Source organism: Botrytis sinoallii (assembly GCF_014898435.1).
Source record: "Botrytis sinoallii strain Bc 23 chromosome Unknown BSIN_001, whole genome shotgun sequence".
Lineage (NCBI taxonomy): Eukaryota > Fungi > Ascomycota > Leotiomycetes > Helotiales > Sclerotiniaceae > Botrytis > Botrytis sinoallii.
The window spans coordinates 1,026,515-1,048,543 of record NW_024066028.1 but is presented as its reverse complement, the minus strand read 5'-3'; the positions used below and the strand labels follow the sequence as shown (position 1 = coordinate 1,048,543).

Below are 22,029 nucleotides of genomic sequence, written 5' to 3'. Positions count from 1 at the left end.
AACCGTATTATTCCCCAGTCATGCCAGTCATGGACTTGCTCACCTTGCTCACCTTGCTCACCTTACTCACCTTGCTCGACTTGTTCCAATTCAATTTGCTTTGTTGGTTGATGCTCATGATGAACCCTGTTGACATGTCAACTTCTGACAGGGGAATGTTTTTTCTGCATGTGTTGTATGCGATTTGTCCCCAAATCTTCTGGTCTCTGCCTTTAGCTTGCCCTTTTCTTGATCCAACCTATCATTCATATTCTTTCTTTTCTTTCGCCTTTCACGGCATGCATTTCCGTAATCCATCATACTTTGTACGTGTAACTGCCTACCTAATGAATGCAGCTCTAGAGTTTGCAATTTAGATTTCATCCAGTCTTTAAATCCACTCACTGTCTTTTGTTACAGAATCCATACAAAGTGATAATACAATATCTTCACAGGGGTACATGTGCTTGATGCACCTCAGTCACGCCCTCGCAACATTATGGACCAGATGTCAGATTCAGCCCAGGATACGCAAACACCCAACACTCCAGAGTTATTGAGTGACGAGGTGAGGCTTCACTCTTATATCATCAATTTGTTTTTATACATTTTGACTTGATCTAATTGTTCCTGTACAGCTTAAATATCATTACATTAGTTCACCGCCATCATCAATCTCCACAAACACGCATGATATCTCGCGCGCAAGGTATCACATGAAAGAGCTCGAGACTTTTGCAGTGAGGGTCGAAGAGGTAAAAAAAAATCCCATCTATAAGAATTCGTATCACGGACCATCATGTTTCCTTTTTGTTTGTTACGCAGGTCCTTTCCGTTCATGTCCTGGTCACTTCTGTACTCGTACACCAATAACTTTTCATATCTCATCTACTCTATACGCAAAATGCTAAAATCCAATGAAGGCTGCTGCGAGGGCTTTCCCCAATCGTGGCCGGTCACGTTATGCCGAAGTTTTAGTTGTCTTGATAAAGTGGGAGGAGAGTGATATCGATGCTCAACCAGAGTTCAATGCTTTGCGTTCTATGTTCGAGATATGTTATGGCTTCACTACCGATACTTGGACGATCCCGTCGACACATTCACATAACAAACTTATGTTGCAGGCAAGCTACCTTCTTTCACTACCGCTTAACATCACCCTGACATGCAACAGGCAGTAAATTATATAGAAAAGCATGGGACGGATGACAATCTTATCATCATTTACTATGGAGGTCATGCGGTCATTAACAATTCTCGACAAACTACCTGGTCTTGTACTCAAGACATTTCCCATGCTTCTGTGCGCTGGTCCGCCATTCAAAGTGTTTTCGAAGAGTCAAAGTCGGATGTGCTTTACCTGTTGGATTGTTGTTCTGCTCCAGGTGCAGCGCCGTCAGATGGACCCGGTGTCATCGAAACGATTGCTGCCAGTGATTTTGAAACATGGGCGCCAGGTCCAGGTCGCCATTCATTCACTAATGCCCTTCTTCACGTCTTGGATGACTGGATGCACCGGCCTTCGTTTTCGGCGGCTATGCTTCATAGTGAGATTCTTTCTGTCCTTAAACACGAAAAGCTCAAGGAAAGTCAACATGGCGATCCACACAAACAAGAAAATAAGAAGACCCCCATTTACATACTCGCTTCCGAGGATCCCAAATCCCTAAGCATTGAGATATGCAGACGCACAACGCCAGGCAATAGCTGGGCTGGTACCTTGTCTCCAGGAATTGCGGAAGACATTTACTCTCCAGAGAATTTGCATGGACTGACACCGGAGGGAAAGTTAGCCGTACCACACGTGCTCATATCCATTGCATTAGAAGAAAACCAACTAGTAGATGTGGAGGCTTGGCACAAATGGATTAAGCAATTTCCAGCGTTGGCACAATTTGCCCTTGTGGAAGGAGTATTTGCGAGCCATTCCACCATCATCCTTCTTTCTCTGCCAGTGTTAATCTGGGATATGCTCCCAGAAAATTTAGCAGTATCTTTCGTGGCATTTGTAGAATCTAGAAACCTTCTATCCCAAATATCTGAAAAGTTGGGCGTGGAAGTTTCGAAACAGCAACAACCGAAGGAATTCCGAGGTAGACCTGATTCCGATACGCTTCAGATCCCACCCCCACTCCCTCTCATTCAACAAATTGAACAAGCTCTCCACAAACAAAAACAACAAACAATGAAAGATTGGGAAACCCATTTTCAAAAGGAGAAGGTTCGTCTTGAAGCAAAAGTTCAAGATGCGCGTGATGACGCTCAGAAGAAAGAACTTGAGTTTTTGCAAGAGAGAAATACATATAGAGAGCTTATGGAAAGGGATATGAAGGAAGTCAAGAAGGAAAGTCAGGTTATAAAGGAGGAAGCGAGAAGAGCCTGGGAGGAGCTGGGTCGGTATGAGCATGAAGAAAGAGAAAGGACGAGATTGCTTAGAGATGGTCAACCAATCACTATAGGTGGAATTCAAGTTATTCCCATGGGCGAGACAGATGAGAAAGATGATAGAGGACGTATTGTTGGGGATGTAGCTGCTTGGGTGGGAGGCGTCAAATCCGAGACGTCCCAGACGCCTAGAGGACGAGAGGGTTCGAGAGCAAGAGGGCCTCCAGATCTACTACATGAGCGACAATATCAAGAGCTCGAGGCTAATCACATCACGAGACCGGAAAACTCAACGAAACGCCCCCACGAAACTCATGCTAACCATTCTGTTGACCCAAAATCACCCATCCACCACGAAAATGGTGACAACCCTTTTGATGTTTCCATACCTCGTCCACCGCCAGGACTAGTCAAGCCAAAATCCAATGCGTCTCATTCAAGATTCAAAGATGAGAAGAGCATTGCTTCATTCAAATCCATCGCTAGCGGAGTACTATCGCCGCCAGAGAGCGTTGTTGCGAGTGATGAAATAGACGAGTCGACCCACGAGGAATACGAAAGTGCTTTGAGTGGCGGTGATGAAGATGGATTCGGTAGGGGAGATCGTGGGTCGGTAGATTTTCTTCAAGAATTTCTTGACGCAGGAGACGATGCTCCTTGGAATCTTCCACGGCAAAGTATGATTGATGGAGATGTCACATTACCTCATGGCAACAGAGAGAAGGAAAACAAGCTGCCCGAGAAAGTTCTTGATCCGGATCAAATCACGCTTGAACCCAAATCGTACAGATCTCGGAGTAAACACGAGCCCGTAAAGTCGAAAGAGCCGGAGCCTACGGCTCTGCTTGATTGGGAGAGACGCGGAATGCAGCAAAAGTTGGCAGAGCATGCTCTGCCAAGACCTAACGCCGAAACAACATTAGAGCCTGCTAGCCCTGAACCTACAAAGGTCAAAGATGTGGACCCCTTCACTTTACAGGTTTTGGAGAAGGGTATACCGCAAGAAGTCGTTGAGCGTGTTTTACCAGAACAAGTTACTCCACCTCGTAAAAGTCTTGATCTCGCTTCCCGGACAGATGATGTCGGTCCATTGACATTACAAGCACTTAAAACATATGAAAAATTACAAGAGGAGATGGAAACGCATCAAGCTACAAGACGTCCAGAACGGCCAGAGCGACCAGTGGAACATATTCCTAACAGACTTTCTCACATAACTGAAAGAGATGGCGATTGGGAACCAAAGACTCCTGGGAAAGTAAGCTCGATAGGAAGTCCACAATCAAAGCGTAGAGACGAAAAGGTTGGGGACAAAAAGGCACTGGCTGCAGTAGAAGAGGCTATCAAGAAATTAATCATACCCGAAATGGAAGAGTTGAAGAAGGAGCCAGAGATGACAAGAAAGAATTCGGACGGCTCTGGCCGAGTTCCTTGGGACAGTGATGAGAAGAGTGTAGGAAGGACTGAATCAGTTAAACATGGCAAAGGTAAAAGCAGTACAAAGAAAGCATTCGAAGCGGTTGAGGATGCTATCAAGAAGGAAGCCGAGGCATTGAAGAAGAAGGAGGAGGAAGAAGAGGAGATGGAAGCTTTGAGGAAATTGAGGAAAGGCCAAAAAGAAAAGAAACGCAAGGACGAAGAAAAGGACAAGCCTAAACGAGATGGAGACGATAAAGATGCCGCAAAAGTATCTTCCGGTCGTGATATGGAACCCAATGCTCCCATTCTCTTGGAGCAAAAGCATGATGGCAAAGAAGTATTGGTGGATGGCGAAAGAGCACTTTCGGCAGTCGATGATGCAATCAGAAAACTGATAGCTCCAGAGCTCGAGGGACTTAAGCGAACGGAGTCTCATAAAAGTCACAAGAGCCATAAAAGCGCAAAAGTTCAAAGGCACGAGAAATCGAAGATGAATGAGAGCACAAATCAAGAGCCACTTCCAAGTCGTGATGAATCTCCAGTGAAGGAAAAATTGGAAAAAGGACATCACAGACAACACTCAGTTCCAAAAATTGATGATGCTCCGTCGAAAGAGGTAAAGGAAACGAATGGCAAGGCACAGAAGTCATCACACGCTGATCAGCAGAAGGAAGGAGAGATGAACTCAAATGCACCTCTTGCAAAGCAAAAGAGTGATAGAGGCCTTTGGTGGATGGAAAGAAAGCCTCCCAGCCATCAACGAGAAGAACTACCCCGGGAACAGTTACCATCGTCATCGTACTCGCAGAAGAACAAAGGCAAAGCTCAGGATGTTCCTTTAGACCCTGTTCCCACTCCACCTCTCGATTTATCATCAGAAGCAGAGGACAAACATGAGATGAGAATCTTACCTCATGAAATTGACAATCAAACTTGGAAAGGTTTTAAGTTTGCCAACCGAGATGTAACACCCTCAATGTCTTCTCTACCAACTGCTATACCTCGATCGAGCCTCAATAATAGTACGCTCCCATCCAGCCCTAACAACCCATGGTCCCACTCTGAAGGTTCATTTGGCACTATCTTCCCACCTCGTACCTCACTAGACTACTCGCGCGATCCACGCATGTCATTAGACTTTTCACGCGGCGAATCACCTCACAGTCAGCCCTCAGGCTCCTCATCCAGTAATCACAACGTCTACGGCCAATTCCCACCACTTCCAGAAGATCGCGAACGTCCTTTATCTACGCCCACAATTCCAACTCCCCTTGCTAGAGCCCCTTCACCACCTTACCAGCATTCTCGCTTCAACGGAAACCACAACCCTAACAATCCTTACTCTCAATTCGCGCAATTTGAACAATCCCTTTCAACACCCACTCTCCAAAGAATCAATACTGGCTCGTCCTACCACTCTCTAGACGACACAGCGCGCAGCATCCACAACGTCCCGATGACCACATCCGCCGCTCGCAGCATCCACAATGTCCCCATCACGAGCCATCCTCTCAACAGCCATCCACTCACCAGCCATCCCATCCCCTCTCTCGCACCCGTCTTCGGTCCCTCAACCTACAACCAACATCAGCACCAACACGCGCCCATCTCCGCCGTCGACCCCACCTCCAACCCCAAACACTCCTTCACCTTCACCACCGCCCCCCACTCCTCTACCCACCAATCCCCTCCTTTCTACCCCGCCGAACTCCCCGCCTTCCCCCACTCCCTCCCCCTCTCCCGCTCAAATTCAAATTCCAACCCGCAACCCCCGCGACATCTACAAGAGTGGGAGCGAGGTGAGAGAGGTAGACTCTCCACCCAAATCCCTCAAGCAGCGTATCTCACTCAACCGTTACCCTCGCCCTCGCCCTCGGAAACGGAAACGCTGTTGAAGAAATTGATACTACCCGAGTTGGAGACGATGGAGAAGGGCGAGAGGGCGAGGAGGGAGGAGGAGGAGAGGAGTAGGAGGGAGTGGGAGAGGGAATTTGGGATTCTGTGAGGAGAGAGAAAGGGAAGAGAGAAGAGGAGAGAAGAGGAGAGAAGAGGAGAGAAGAGGAGAGAAGAGGAGAGAAGAGGAGAGAAGAGGAGAGAAGAGGAGAGAAGAGGAGAGAAGAGGAGAGAAGAGGAGAGAAGAGGAGAGAAGAGGAGAGAAGAGGAGAGAAGAGGAGAGAAGAGAAGGAAGAATGAAATTGAATGATAGAATTATTAATTAGGTAGAGGGAAAATTGCCATAGCTTGGATAATACATAAAGAAACGAAACAAAACGAAACAGCGCAACTCGTGGACAGGAGAGAAAGAGAGGAACAGGAAAGAGAGGGAAAGACAGCGAGAGAGAGAAAGAAGGAAAGATAATAATTGTAAATATCTATTCATCACTATCTAATAGTTTTTAATCGCGATTCCTTTCCTTTGGGGGTTATGTATCTATCTACCTAGTAGCTCTCTAGGCCCCGAGGTCACGAAGGATAGTTAGTCGAGTGACTGAGCGAGTGAGTGAGTGAGTGTATTTGGAATTTGACTTTGAATTGGTTTTCGATTTTCGATTTGCGGGTTAGATTTGGATTTGGATTTGGATTTGGATTTACATAATTTGGAGTTGGTTATACGAGTCTAATTAGTTTAATAAATATCATTCATCATCATTCATCAGTATCAGTATCATCATCACCACCATAGCAACAATTCGTATTGTCGCAATTGCAATTGCATTTTCAATTACAATTACAATTACAATTACAGTTGGATCCTTGAAAAAAAAAAGACAAAGTTATTTGAAAATGTAATCTAGTATTCGTCACTCATATGATATCTGTATTTCGTGCTCCCTTATGCTAAACGATACCCAGCTCGTAGATTGATTGAGAAAAAAAAAGAAAGAAAAAAGGGATATGCAAATCCACTACTTCTCCTTTCTCATGCTGCTCATCCCGCAAGCTTCATCAAATCATCATCTACTCCAATCCGCCTATTCCGTGTTCAACGAGTAAGCATCTTCTTCTTTCCTTCCTTCCTATCTATCTATCTATACCTCCTCTCCTCTCCTCTACGAAATCAAAATCTTAATCTCCTCGGCCGTCAAGCCAAAGATATGCAAAAGATCCAACATGCTTTCACCATTCAACCTAGCCTGCGCCTCCATCTGCACCACGGGCTTAGCATTCCACGCCACGCCCAAACCCGCAACTCCCATCATCAACAAATCATTTGCGCCATCGCCCATGGCGACCACCTGATCCAGAGGCACATTTTCCTTCTTCGCAATCTCCAGGAGCAAGTCGCGTTTCTTTTCCGCATTGACAATGGAACCGAGAACTTCGCCCGTCAATTGATTGGTGCGAGGATCCGATTCGAGCGTATTTGCAAAGGCGTAATCGATTCCCAAGTGGTCCGCGAGCCATTGTGTCAATGGGATGAATCCTCCCGACAACACTGCAGTTTTCACACCCATTCTCTTCAATGCGCGAATGAGTTCCGCAGCACCTTTGGTGGGCGTGATAACACTTCTCAATTTCGTAAAGATATCTGCATCGACTCCCTTCAACAACTTTGCGCGTTCACGAAGCGAGGCCGAGAAATCCAATTCGCCATTCATCGCGCGTGCGGTAATGGCAGATACGGCATCTTCGACGCCGATCGAAGCAGCGATTAAATCGATAACTTCTTGCTCGATAAGTGTAGAATCCATATCGAAAACCACAAGGCGTGGATAACGTCGGAGGACGGTATCATGTTGAAGAATGACATCGACATTCCATTCGCGCTCAAAGCGATAGAGAAGTTCGTGTTTGCGCAAATCTTGGAGGTCAAGATATGTGGGATCGGGAATGGGAGAGAATGTGAGTTCGACGATGCATGGATGTTCGGGGTTGTCGAGACAGCGATGGGAGGAAGAGAGAAAATCGGAACCGGATCGGCTCGGCAGGGATTGAATGAGGTGGAGGAAGGATGTAAGACAAAGCTGCGAGATGTAGCTTCCGTAGAGATGATCGAGCGGTTCTGGATCGGGTGGTGGAGGCTCGAGGGGGAAGTTGGAGAGCGTGCGGACAGGAGCAAGATTTGGTGGGATGGCGCGGGAAGTAGATGTCACCGAGGATCTGGAAGGAGAGGAAGCTGGTGAAGGAGAGCGATCGGGTGGATAGTCGGTGATTGAAACACGAGGAGATTTTGTTTTGTAAATAAGGGTTGCGATCATTCGGTCGGAAATTGTATTTGGCGCAGGTTGACAATTTGCGTGTGACAAGGTGTGATTGAGCCCGCTGTCAACAATCTTTGGAGGATGTTGTGGAGAAGGGACTCCATTGAATTGAGTGAAAGATTTGGTAGGAGATGAAAGCGCGCTACCTTGAATACCTTCAACTATGCTATCTATACCGTGATGGCCATCTTGTTGTGGAGGACGATATTGTTGATGTTCTTGAAGATAGGAACGACTGCGCATGTTATTGCCTAAGCTGGGACGTCCAGTTCTTGCTGATGCTTCATTTTCAGCCATCTTGCTTAAATTTGAGAGGCGTTGAATATATTTCCTCTACCTAGGTAAATATTTGACCCTTAGTTTAGAAGCTGTAGTTAAGAATCAATTTGGTTCGTTCTGCGAGGGATTGATTAGAGAAGTGGGGGTGAAAGCAGCCTTTCATTTGTGCGGAGGGGTATTTATTAGTGTTTTTGTATTTCGAGCACTACTCGAGTAACTTTTATCTGATCCGAGGTCATTCCGATGAAATGCAACCCAATGAGCCCAATGTACCTGACTATCCTTCTGACTATCTCGAGACTACCAAACATATATGTGATCATCACAAATTTCCAAGTCTTTACTCTGCTCAGTGCTTTATCAGAATACAGCGGTCACGGCGCTTCTATGGAAAATGGATTGAAACAATGTTATGATGGTTCACTTATACTTATACACAGGTATTTATTCAATTTACAAAAAGTTAAATCGAAGGAAACGGGTTCCCTAAGATTTTGAAGAGCAATCAAGCACTGCCGGTGTCACTCAAAAGCAAAACATATTTCATCATCTATTGAAGCGATACTTAACTGCATCAGCACCTATATCTCACATACCAAACATCAATAAAATGAGAACATTGATCTGATATGTTATTTTCTTTATCTTTATGTAGCTATTTCATACAACCTTGCCAAATAACTAACTGCTCTCATAGCTCATTCTTGTTTGGGTCATAAAAGCACCATACAGTAAATGAAGCTGACATGCATTAATTGACACGATAGTCATTTTGAATCTTGCTTTCCTTCATCCATACATAGAAGAAAAAGTTCGTAAAAAAGAAAGAAAATTAAGATAGTGAAAGAAAACATGTGTTTCGATTGAAAATACAATCAAAATGTCAAAAAGAAAGCAAGTCTAGAAGCGAAAATTTGTGTTTGAGCTTAATGCTCCATGTATTGTACTCGATTCTTACCAGAACCAACGGCGAACACTACCAGCATCTCTATTCTGATGCTTTCTGCCCCATGATCCCCAGCCATAATAATTTGGTGGAGGTGGTGCGTAGTATGGTGGAGGTGGCGGAGCATAAGTTGGTGGTGGAGAATAGGTAGTGGTTGAAGTGGGAGCATTTGTAGAAGGTGCAGCACTTGAAGAATCTGTGGATGAGATTGAAGAACCAGAGTCAGAAGTTAAAGCCGATGAGATGATGGCAGAAGAATTGGTGCCAGCATATGTGCCAGTCGAAACCGATGTTGCAAATGTGGATGGTGTCGACGTTACCAACGTAATCGACGTGCCAGAGTCACCTTCAAAATAATATTAGCAAAATTTCAAAACACTCGAATCATCATTTATTTCAGCTAACCTGAGGACGAAGACGTGGTATGGGAAGCTCCAGTGCTAGTATTAAAGGGGCCTGTTGCTGAATACGAAGATAACGAGGTGCCTACGGATACTTGACTGGAAGTGGATCCAATAGGATCATAAGTACTGGCAGATGAGGTCGGATTTACTGAAGTTGCATTACCAATACTGGTAGGGCTACCAGAGACAGATGATTGGTATGAGCTTGAGACCGGTGAAGTTCCTGATGGTCCAGTTGGTCCAGCAGTTAAGGTTCCGTTTGAAGAGGTTGGATATGGAACTGACGATGATAAGCCAGAATCAGTACTCGAACTTCCTGTTCCTAAAGGTGCTGTGCCAGTGCTCAAGATAGATGTAGTTCCAGTTGGTCCACTAGTCAGAGTACTGTTTTCTGAAGCTGGATATGGAGCCGATGACGATTGGCCAGAATCACTGCTGGATATTGGCGAGGTTCCTGTCGGTGCGGTTGGTCCACTAGTCAAAGTTCCATTGGAAGGAGTTGGGTATGGAATTGATGAAGATAATCCCGAATCAGCGCTTGAGCTTCCTGTCCCTAGAGGTGCTGTACCGGTGCTTGATGGTGAACTCCCGGTCCCAAAAGACGTGGATGTAGCTGCACCTCCTGTGCCTGTGCCTAGTGGCGGAAGGGTATAATTTCCATAGGGATAAGGTTGGTAAGGTTGGGAAGATGCCGGCGAAGTGCTAATGCTACCTGAGACGCTTGATGATGGTGGGCTTCCAGTGCCAAGTGGTGCAGAAGTAACAGAAGTGAGACCACCAGATACTGAGGTACCTGGATTGGTGGGTCCTGCTGTTGCTGTACTGTTGGAGATTGGATATGGAGCAGAGGATGGAAGCGACGAAGTGATTCCACCTGATACATCAGAAGAAGATGGGTAGCTCCCTGAGCTTGAAACACCGGTACTTGATTGGACACCTCCTGATACAGAGCTTGGACTTCCTGCTCCTGTTCCAGATCCAGTTGGACCATTTGAATACGAAGTACTATTTCCATAAGGATAGTATGGAACAGATCCAGCAGAAGAGCTAATGATACCAGAGACAGAAGACCCAGAGGTACCGGTTCCTAATAAAGAGGAAGTCGGTGCAGACCCTGTACCAGTTGGACCAGTAGTTGTTGAAGCATTATTACCCGTTGGATAAGGAGCACTGGCAGATGAGCTGAAGCTGATACCACCCGACACACCTGATCCTGTAGGTCCAACAACTCCACTTGATGTAGATGTCGAGTTGAGTGGGTATAGAGGAGTGGATGATAGAGTTCCTGTTGACAGAATACTGCTTCCAGATGAGCCGGAAGATAATGGCGCAGTACCGAGGTAAGTTGAGCTGGCTAAACTGGTCGAATTTGTGTACAAAGGTGCCGATGCACTCGAACTTGAAATGCCACCAGAGATACTTCCACTAGAAAGACCAGTTCCAGTTTGATAAGGATTCATAAATGGTGCAGTCCCTGAAGAAGCGATTGTAGTTGTTGGAGATGATCCTGATGTCGAATTTGCATAAGGGGCACTACCATCATTTGAACTTCCAGGTGTCGATACTGAGATACCGCCAGATGGAGTGAATGATGAAATCCCAGAAGTTAGAGGACCGGTTGCTGAAGCTGAAGTATTTGTGTATGGTCCTGCAGATGATGAACTAGCAGAAACATATGTTGATGAGCTAATTGGACCGACAGGAGTGGATGAATTTCCAGGCGTGGAAGGTGGGCTGGTAGAGGTCGCAGGCGCAGATGTTCCAGACTCTGTATTAGATACTCCTGAAGTGTAGCTGGGATTACTTGAGCTTTCACTTGGGGTTATATCTCCAGAGGTAGTAGTAGTGCCGGCAGAAGGAGCAGTTGTTGTCTCACTCCCTGATGGGTTAGGAGTCGTCTCGCCTCCCTGTGGAGTCGATGTCGTCTCACCACCAGATGGGGGAGCTGTTGTCTCACTTCCTATCGTACTCGGAGTGGTTGTCGCCTCACTTCCTGGTGAAGTGGTTGTTGACTCGCCACCTGGCGCACTTCCTGATGGCTGGGTCGTCTGACTTCCAGAAGGTACAGTGATGGTAGGTGTGATGGTGTAGGTCTGTGTATTAGTAAACGTAGAGCCTAAACTTCCAGAACTAGCGATAGAAGAACTTTGGCTAGCAGAAGATTCTGGACCGGTAGGTGATGAATATGAAGAATTTTGAGCTCCAGAGGAAGTTGGTGCACCACTTGTTGGGGATGTGCTTTCTGTTCCTGCTTGTGTCGAAGATGTGCTGCTACCGACATTTCCTGGAGTAGTGGCGGCACCAGTATTCAAACATGAACACGCAGATGAGATCCTTGATGGTAAATCATGGCATTGTGAAACATATGTTGGAAGATCTGCAGTGGCAGTGTTTTCTGACAAAGTATATGTAGCACAAAATGGTCCAACAGTGGAAGAAGATCGAATGAATTCGCGGAGACAATTGTCATGATTGCAGTGATCAGTAGTGGTTGTACTTGGCGTGGTAGAAGAATATTTCGATGAAGTGATACCAGAGGGTTCATACGTTCCTGCCGATGTTATTGGCGAACTACCATTAGACTCCGAAGGAGTAGTATCCGGTGCTCCAGATGTTGTTGGCGAGCTTTCACTATAATTTGAAGAAGTAGTGTCTGTTTCTCCAGGTGTTGTGTGTGAAATTCCATCAGATTCCGATAATATGGCCCCAGTTGCTGAAGCAGAAGTTCCTGGATCAGAATTTGAAGCCGAAGCCGAGTCCGTTGAAGAACCCTCTGTAGCAGAAACCGAAACCGTGATTGTAGAGTATGCAACAGTAGAAGAAGTAACAACAGAAGGTTCAACCGATCCTGGACCAGTATACAAACTAACAGGAGAAGTACCAGTGGAAAGTATGCCGCTGACAGAAGAACCAGAGACGGAAGCCGTAGCAGAACCTGGTTCGATTAGTATATGATTAATCAAGATTGAAAAGGAAGATCAAAGAACTGACCAATTTTAGTGCTGGATGATGAAGTCTTCTCAGGATCAGCGGTTGTGACTGGGTTTATGGTGAAGGTAGGCTGAGGTCCATATCCATATGGTGTATAGCGATCTTGAATATCCTCTGCTCTCTCATAGATTGTATAATCTCGAGGAGCAAACACGTCTGCATTGGCATTACGAAGGTGAGGTTGAAGCCATTGTGGCAGAGCTCGAGCAGCAGGAACTAACGCGAGAAGAAAAGCGCTGGACGCAAGTCTAGCTGAAGTATTGATTTTCATCTTGATCTATATGAATAAGATATAATTAGTGACGACCTAAGAAAAATCAATTGATTCCAGAGGAGTAGGAAGACTTCTGTGAAGTAGGAAAAGATATGGGAAGATAATTCATACTTGAGGTCGATCTATCACTTGATTTTATTGATGAGGAGGACAAACGAGTGTGATTTCGCAAAAGCGGGTATTAAAAGGAGGTTGTAATGAGATGAGTAGGACAACTCAATCCGTATTATAGGATATCTCAAACAAATTGAAGTATTGAAGACCGGAAAGCCAATTCAAAACAGCTGAATCTCGAGGGAGATGTGATAAGAGGAGAAATTATGAGAGGAAGGAAGAGAGGATGAGATGAAACGAAAAGGAATTGTGGCATGGGAAGTGAAAGGTTGAAGTACATGGAAAGATATAAGAGAAGAAGGGAAAAAGGATAAGCGCACTAAGGTGAAAGGCGAAAAGATCAGAATGCCTTATCGATCACGGTACCCAATAGTAGAAAGGTTTCAATTTGAATGCAATGATGCAATAAATACGATACCTCACTCCCTCGTACCTACCTAGATAGACAGTAGATGCCCAGTGAACTATTCTCGGCAACTCCTTGATTCCGATTCGACTCGATCCACTTCCCGTCTCCAGGAAAAGAAAGAGCCAAGGTCAACGGTACGAGGCGACCAGGTAAGGTAAGCACACAGTACAGTACCTGGGCAAGCAGGCAAGCGACAAGAGGCAGCAAGTATCCATCATTTCTTTTTGTTTATTCCATATTTTCCTCCAATTAAGACGGCATGTCTTTCCCTCAAAGTGGTTCATCCATACTAGCACTTGAATCATTAACATTAAGCCCATTCAATTTCCTATCAAAACATCCCATGAAGCAGGAAGTCTGCATGGAGACTCCATCATTGCCATGTATTTTCCCATCATAGAAGACATTCGGAGATACTCAGCTCACCTACTATACACCCCAAAACCAGACTTGTTATCCAGTCATCTCCCTTACGTTTCATCAAATGTTGTGACCATACCATATGGCAAGTTCCCGGGTTATCAGTTACCTTGAGAGAGTTGGGGTGGAAACTCTTCCACTTCTCAAAGATTGCAATATAAAATTGTCTCTCAAATTCAAACGACTAGGAACGTACCATTAGATTGAAGTTACACAGCGGTAAGCTGCATTGCATTCCCGTCCAGTAAGTTGGACAACGCAACGAGCGAGGATGCACCGTTCCGTGACTTGATGAGTTTGTTCCTGCATGTGAAAATGTCCCTTTCATCCAATTCCAATATTATCAACGTGAATCTCCAGCTGTAAATACCCAAAGAAGTCAAGTCGACTTAAGCTTCTGAAGCCCGTTTCCAAGAGACAACTTGTATTACTAACAACCAGCCTTGTTGCATATCTTGGTCAAGACACCCATCATCAGAGTTAACAAACGCACCGTTGATCGCAGATGCAATGCAATCTACCAGAAACTCTATAGTAATGATCAATTGACTGTTCTCCAGATTCAAAGTGACTCGAATTTTGCAAGTACAAGAGAATTTTACGCGATAGACGAGGATCTAGGGATTTCAGGATGAAATCTCTAGCTGTGCACCATGTCCGGGGATTCCGCAGACGGAATAATTGCCTCACAAGTACTGATCAGTGTAATAGCATTGACGTACTTGATAATGTGGCTTCATATTGCAAAATTTGCATTAGATAATGCAAGTTGTGAAATCATCTGTTTATTCAAAGCTCTTGAAAAGAACAGCGCAAATCATTAATAACTACCATCCTTTGTTTTTCGCCAAGCCATACCTGATTTCCACTCCATCGCTACCAATTTACCAACGCCATATTCACCGTCAAAGATCGGCAGGAAGACAAACTAATGGTTACCAACAACCAGAAACCGCGAGGATATTCATGCACAGATGAAAAGTTGTGCTACAGGGGATCTTTCAAGCGAATTAACGAAGGAGTACGAAGACTGGCCGAAAGTTGCACCGTTTGTAGCCAATTTCGGGAGGCTGCAGAAAGGGCTTTACTCGGCTCTTAGAGCTTCTTTTTGCGCCTGGGGCGAAGAAATTTCAGTCATAGTCGTGCCATTACCTTCGATATCGGCGGCCCACAATGCTGCACCAACTGAGAAATCATTAGCATGGGTCTAGTAGTAGAGCTAAAAAGTAGGGGTAATTACCTGTGTTGGTGAATGAGAAGAGAATAGATGCAATAGGGACAAGTTCAAGAAGAGTTGCGACGGTTCCGAATCTACATGAAAGTGAGTTAAATAAAACCTGTACCGGTAGATCTTGAAAAAAAAAAGCAGTGTCATCTCGCTTTGTGATACCTGTCAAAGACGCATTTATAGAGCTGATGTGTGCAGGAGACAGGGCGGAAACTGATAGGTGCACTGCACTTGCTGAGTACAAATGCAATGCAGATATCAAAAGCCGTGCCGTTTGACCTCTGCAAAAACGAGGGGTATGTGAAAAATAAGAGAGGCGACATTGGAAGAAAAACTCACGATGTGTATGCCCCAGAGTGCTCTTTAAGCCATGCTTCTTTTTGTGCATTAGACCATCCCTTCAATTGAAAATACTAATGATTTTGTCAGCTTGAATGTATTTGTCAAAGAATGGTATTGAGACATACTCTCGAATGAACCCCTTCACCTCTCTGTCGTCCCTGCAGACCAACAAAGACTACCGTACCAACAACTGGAATAAGATTCAATGGAAGATACATCAAATATCTCACCAAGCCTCCAAAGCTATACTTTTGACCATATCCCTTGACAACTTTACCCAACTTTCTCATTGGATCACCAAACTTTCCTGATTTGATCTCTCGTCCCCCTTGTACAACGTCTGCTTGACCTTTTGCCACCATCACTCCATCAAATGTATCAACAAGAGCATCTGCAATGAGGAAATTTTTGGAAAGCATAGTGACAATTGTGCTAGATTCAGAGAGGGTCAAGAGGACTGCAGAGACTGCAGCGAGAGGTCCATCGGTGAAAATGAGAACGGCAAGTTGTGGCAGATAGGTAAACATGAACATCACAACCACGACGATGACGGATAGAGACAGAGTGGGTACGAGTTTCGACAAGAGGGGTTTCCATAATGTGCGATGCGAGAGGAAGTAGAAAATTCCCTGTTTGAGGAAATGATCAGCTTGTGATACGATAGAACAGTGAGAAAGATATGATTTAGAACTCAACGGACTTTAATGGGGTAGAGGTAAGCGCCACTGATTGCTGCTGAACGTGCCAGCTCCTTTGCTTTATCAAAGTCTTCCTTTCTGTTGTTTGAAATTCATTAGTACTGCGAACAGAGGGGTAGTGCTCCGAATGAACGTACGCAACCTCCTTGGCTTTGGCGCCTGCTTTCTCCATTGAGCTTGACATTTTGGTTATATTCTCGATTTTGATTGTTTGTAGTTCTTGGGTACACTCGCAGGAATGTGAGGGTTTAAAAGAAGAAGAACAAACGAAAGAATTGTTGACAAGAAGAATTACTGCCTACTAGGTAGTTTCGAGGTAGGTACCTACGTACGAGGAAACTAAATGCCATGTTTTCTTTTCCATGCGTTCTAGAATTCCTGTAGCAAAAGCGTCAAAAGCAGTGTCGTCATTATCCTTGGCATTGAGATTCCCGCGTAAGTGGCGACAGCGGCCGCTTTCCCCGCAGTGGCCCGAGCCGAATGCCGCAAACTCAATTTTTATCATTCTTACCAAAATGCCGAACGCTACCCCAGTCTACTACTTCGGGCGATAACAAGCCTCACCTCGTCCCCATTTGATGCCCCAGCGTCTTTAACTAGACGATATCAATATTTGGAGCACCATAGTCGCCCGCTAGGATTCAACAATCAGCTCCTCCACATTCCCCTCACCGCTCACCGCTAATATCAGCACAGATAGTGGCTTCGTTTCATAAGCTTCTGGATCTATTGTGATGGTGAGATACGGATTCGATTGCACAAACAAGATCAGACTTGTCTCACCTGGTGATTTGAATTCTTGTCAGCTCATACGTTGGACCTTTTGGGAAATGCGCCTTGGAGAGGATTATCCTCAAACTTGCCTCTGGCTGTTTTCTAGACCTCGCCGGGACACAACATGATGATCTTTTAATATATTTCAAGATCATGACTACCTGGTGTTATCTAACGAGGATGACTGTGACAAGACCGTGTGTCACCAACACCAGATTTCGTTGGCGTCATATCATCGGCGACTTCATTTTTTCACATCAAAAACACATCGAAACGAAATCACAGCAAGAATCTGAATTGCATTAATGTAACTTTCATTAAGTCGTTTCCGCTATATACAATAGCGAGACTGAAACTTTTGATGACGAGCATCAAAAGAACGAGCCTCCAAGATTTAAACAAGACAAGAACCAGGGTAAGGTAACGTATGATTTCCCTTTATTTAAACGCCTGCAACTCCAATGCTCATAACTCATGTGTTTATCCCACTGATGTTCCCCAAAACTCCGACCATGGAAGGTGTGCTATATTGGAACGAGAAGATTGCAAAGAAAAAAACTGCGACAGGCAAGACAGCGAGTGCTGATAACTTTACACTCCGACAATAATATCTTCAATCTTCTCTTCCCTGGTCTGAACCTTTTCCAACGCTGCGTACAGTTCCTCTTGTTGTTTCTTTTGTTCCATTTCGTACAAGTATTGTGCATACTTTGATCGTTTGTTGTGAATTCCGCACTCGGTCTTCTCAGTCCCCTTCCATCTTCCAGCACGTTCGTCCTCTCCTTCCTTTACTGGCTCAGTTGAATGCCAATCTCCGACACTCTTGTATCCGCGGTCCAACAAGTCGTTGTATGGAACATCATTCTCCTTGATATAGTTTTGTACCTCCTTGAAGCTCCATCCTGCCAAAGGGTTGATCTTGATCAAGCCAGCTTCGTCGACCTCGACGATGTCCAAGCTCTCTCTCTTGGCACCTTGACTTCTTCTTCTACCAGTCAAGACTGCAGCAACATCCAGCTCATTGTATGCTCGTTGAGCGGGTTCGACCTTGGCAACCCAATCATACAAATCGGCATTGGTCTTCCATAATTCCTTGCCATGCTTTCCCTCGAAATCTCCAACAGTTTGGCAATCTTCTGGCTTGTAAACATGCAAGTTTACATTTGGATATCTGCTCTTGGTCTTCTCAACCAATTCGAGTGTTTCGTTGAAGTGATACAAGGTATCAAGGAAGATGGCATCGATACTTGGTAGCTCGGGTGTCTCCTTTTGTAGCTTACTTAACATATCAAGTGTGACGAGACCTGTTACTCCGAAAGCAGTGGTTTGGTAGAGGTTGGGGAAGGTTATTTTAGCCCATCGGAGAATGTCCATGGGTTGAAGATTGTTGAGTGATGCATTGATAAACTTGAGGTGAGGTCTTGTGAGGACAATTTGAGGAAGAGAGCTTTGAGATGATGCTCCAGAAGCATATCCTGACTCGAGATTCGAGGCAGATGATTCGCGGTGGAGTCCCATGTTGATATATTTTTTCGGTTGAGCGAAAGAAAACTTTTTATTGATTTGAAATAGCAAGTCGAATACAAGTAAACAAACTTTTTCTCGGGATATTGCTTTTGTTTTAGAGAAAAGAGTAAAAGTTATATAAGGTTGATGACAAGTTGAAAGTTGAAAGAGGAAGTGATGTCAAACGCCCAGCAATAATAAATGGCACAATTATCTTCTCGATGGTGTGATCCAATTTAGTTTCACGAGTTGCAAGAGAATATGATAAAGAGACGTGATTTGAGATGATAGTATGTTGTGTAGAGGTATTATAAAGAGGTAGAGAGTATGATCACACAATGCAAAAGAAGTTGAAGTGGGAGTGAAGTAGGAAAGATGATTCGAGTGCTGGTATATACTCTCTTGGTATATCTCTCCCATCGACAATTACAAAAGAAAAGTGGGTCATCACACCAAAGCACGACATTTCATTATTCTTACAAAGACGAACTTACACTTCATCAGGCAAAGACAAGTAATCTTTCTTTCATTACCGCATTACCGTGCCATAACTCCGTGGGCAGTAAGTGCTGTCATCGAGGCTTGAGGGAGACCTGGCTGCCTTATTGCCTTAATTTGAGAATTTGATATGGCGTGATAGACGCTAGTAAGGATTGAGGTCTTATCATTTCTTTATGCTTGTTTTATTTGGTGAACCACTTTCCTGACTTTACTGTATGAGGTAGAGTTTTGAGAGGCTGTGATGCAAGAGAAGGTTCTTTATTCCTCTTTGGTTCCTGAATCTCGAGTCCTTTGCATATCGAATTGTTAATTGAAGATTTTTGGAGTTAGATTTTGCGGTGGCAATTTTTCACTTATTTTTACAAATTTAAACTCATTCGGGCTTTGGATTTCTATTTAAGATAAACCTGTTTCCTTCATTGTACCTATCGACCTTTCGATGTTCACTTACTTGTTGATTCTTCACTAACAGAAAGCGTCTCGTGCTAAAATTGACCAAGATCAGTTTTCCTCATATCGAAAAGTCGATCCTCAAATCATCTTCTCGGTAATCGGATAGCTTTGATAACCCCTGCCGATTGCTTTCACTTGTGTCATTGTTAACAAAAAGCACGACATTTCACGTGATATGACAACTTCACTGCTTACAAATATTTTTTTAGGGTGGAGTTTGGATCTTTGATGCAGATTGAGGAGGCGAAGTTTCGCAAGGCGGGTAGATGAATGTGTTTGATTGGTAATTGGAAGTTCTCAGATGCTTACGAGTTTGAAGTTCTTATCTTTTCTATGGAGTCGAGTCTGCTGTTTTCATTGATGGGTGTCAATTCTTCTACAAATTTGAGTTCCATAATTGGACATTTGATGCGTGAATTGTTTGGACGGGTGCGGAATTTCTGCGGTGTCCGGCGAACGGTGAGGCTCGTAGACTCGTAGCCTGTTTTTGTTCTAGTGGATGATTCTTTAGCCAGGAGAGAAATGAGGCTAGCGAAGTCTCATTAAGTCGCTCAGTACGGACCACCAAGAGAGCATATTCAGGGCTTAGTATCAAACTTTGGATACGGGGGACGTGAATGATCGTGAAGAATACCTACGGACTCCGGAGAATACATTTCACATTAGTACTCAGCTGATAGTAGATGTGAATCTTGATATCCAAATCCGCACCCAGTTATAAACCCTCCGTGGTAAAGCTACACTATTCTATTTCCACACCCTACAATATCTTTCCGTGAAATCGACTTCACTCCCTGGAACGCAACAACATCAACCTTGAACCTCCACGCTACAAACATGATTATCCATACATGCACATTCGACCGTCATCCGAAGACCGAGAAGGATTTAGGTATGTAATCCGCTCTGTCATTCAAATATCAGATTGTGCGGTTGGGTACTGGTACAGATTGATAGATGTCAGCGGGCGGAGCAGTCGGATGATAGATGATGACCACGGAACATTATCCACTATTGAATATTTGCTCTTGAATATTTTGAGAGAGGAGTGGGAGAGGAATGGGAGAGGAGTGGGAAAGGGAAGAGAAATAAATGGATTTTTCTTCTCGGTACTTCTTATCAAAGTGTCGTCGTTTTGCTAAAGATAGAGGAGTGAATCGGTAGAGTATGAGTAGTCATGTGATATCCCCCCCATTTTGTTCGTGAATGCGTGCATGATATGATGCTGCTGAGTATACATCTTATCAAGTTTCTCCCCCCCCTCCTTTAATGTGAAATAGAGAATCATTCTCGAGTTTTTAATAGTAAGGCACTACTCGTTTTTTTGTAGGATCCCCTTTCAAAACCTCCTCATCTTTTTTCCGAACCAAACCTCTTGCCAGTCGTTCTCTGAATTTAAGGTCTTGGGTTTCTAGGCATCTGAGTCCATTCTGGTTACTATATAGATGCACACGCTGTTATATTTTGAGGGCATTCGATTGGGTCCCTCGTCTCAATATTCGGGATTTCAGAATTTCTATTGAGATTTTGATGATGGCGATGTAATGATGATATCAGTCACAATAAATAACGTCTGAAAATCACAACGAAGATGTTTTCATCACCAAAACGAGTTCACCATATTTAACGCGAACTCGTCGGGAACGTCAGGATCCATCCATGTGAATAAAATGAATGATACGCCTGATTAGATTATTGAGAGAAGATATCAGACGGTGAGTATTGAGCTTACAGTTCTTTGTCCAATCGTCATGTCCGAAATAGATGGGTTAAAACTATTACTGCAATGTGGATTTGTTTCTTAATAAGTAAGTTGTTTGATTAATTGCGATGAGCAATATGGCTGGAGGAATCGTTTGATTCTCCAGTATCAAAGTCGGGATCAGTGTTTACTTATTGTACAGTTTTGGGATGGTGGTATATATGTATTGCATCATATTATGAGTATGGAGGATTAGCCAACCGTTTTCGATCGTGTGCTTCATTTATTCACTCATTTTGGATATGTAACTACATAGCTATCATACATACGATGGCGATCTGACAAGTAAATCCGTGCTATGCGTCAATTTAGGACTAGAGGTTAAGGAAGGGAGACATATAAATCGATGCCAATCTACGAAACAATGATTAGAATCCCATATCCTCAAACATACTTTTGAGAAATGAAATTATTACGTGCTGGATTTCAAATTTCTTGAATTGACCTTTAGATACTCAAAAATCCTTCTAGTTCATTGCTGCTGGGGGCGACAATAGCATGAAATGATATCTTGAAAATGTAATTACGTGCAGTAGGTTTATTGTTCCCCATTCTTTGCGTCTTGTCTACCCTTTAACCTTCCATCTTTATGTATGTAATACATAGATATTTTTGTGCTTGTTGCTGAATTAAGGAGAACACGCACTTCTGTTATCTTGAATATATAGATCAGAGGGATTTTAGGGATGATTTCGCTTTCTGTTTGGAGGAAGGGGGGAATAGGTATTATTACTCGCCAAGGAAATTAAGGGATGCAGCTGGATGGCTCTTTGATGTTGAAGAATGCTAGCATAGGATCAAGAGCTAGTGCTTTCAAACAAACACAAATATGAAGATCAGAACAACAACAGTCATCACTCATATCGAGTGCTGAATCACTCACAACAAACTAGATTTATCTCGCATTTTCTCATGCAGGTTGGTGATTCTTTTCTGATACCTT

At 44.1% G+C, this 22,029-nt stretch overlaps 5 protein-coding genes across 5 annotated transcripts; 1 reads left to right on the top strand and 4 right to left on the bottom strand.

Annotated features, from left to right (window-relative positions):
* Positions 1–478: 478 nt before the first annotated feature.
* Positions 479–5,788, top strand: EAF02_000224 (uncharacterized protein; the record flags this gene model as incomplete). The annotated part of the gene is made up of 4 exons (XM_038896272.1): positions 479–547; positions 618–734; positions 903–1,103; positions 1,154–5,788. The coding sequence occupies 4 exons, from the start codon at positions 479–481 to the stop codon at positions 5,786–5,788; spliced, it is 5,022 nt and encodes a 1,673-aa protein (XP_038763131.1).
* A 1,045-nt stretch (positions 5,789–6,833) lies between these two features.
* Positions 6,834–8,282, bottom strand: EAF02_000223 (uncharacterized protein; the record flags this gene model as incomplete). Its single annotated transcript, XM_038896271.1, has 1 exon — positions 6,834–8,282. The coding sequence occupies one exon, from the start codon at positions 8,280–8,282 to the stop codon at positions 6,834–6,836; it is 1,449 nt and encodes a 482-aa protein (XP_038763130.1).
* Positions 8,283–9,218: 936 nt separating this feature from the next.
* On the bottom strand, positions 9,219–12,876 carry EAF02_000222 (uncharacterized protein; the record flags this gene model as incomplete). Its single annotated transcript, XM_038896270.1, has 3 exons — positions 9,219–9,556; positions 9,616–12,549; positions 12,606–12,876. The coding sequence occupies 3 exons, from the start codon at positions 12,874–12,876 to the stop codon at positions 9,219–9,221; spliced, it is 3,543 nt and encodes a 1,180-aa protein (XP_038763129.1).
* A 2,030-nt stretch (positions 12,877–14,906) lies between these two features.
* EAF02_000221 (uncharacterized protein) lies at positions 14,907–16,274 on the bottom strand (the record flags this gene model as incomplete). The annotated part of the gene is made up of 6 exons (XM_038896269.1): positions 14,907–15,007; positions 15,063–15,133; positions 15,390–15,463; positions 15,518–16,021; positions 16,093–16,168; positions 16,228–16,274. The coding sequence occupies 6 exons, from the start codon at positions 16,272–16,274 to the stop codon at positions 14,907–14,909; spliced, it is 873 nt and encodes a 290-aa protein (XP_038763128.1).
* Positions 16,275–17,455: 1,181 nt separating this feature from the next.
* Positions 17,456–18,382, bottom strand: EAF02_000220 (uncharacterized protein; the record flags this gene model as incomplete). Its single annotated transcript, XM_038896268.1, has 1 exon — positions 17,456–18,382. The coding sequence occupies one exon, from the start codon at positions 18,380–18,382 to the stop codon at positions 17,456–17,458; it is 927 nt and encodes a 308-aa protein (XP_038763127.1).
* Between the last annotated feature and the right edge of the window lie 3,647 nt (positions 18,383–22,029).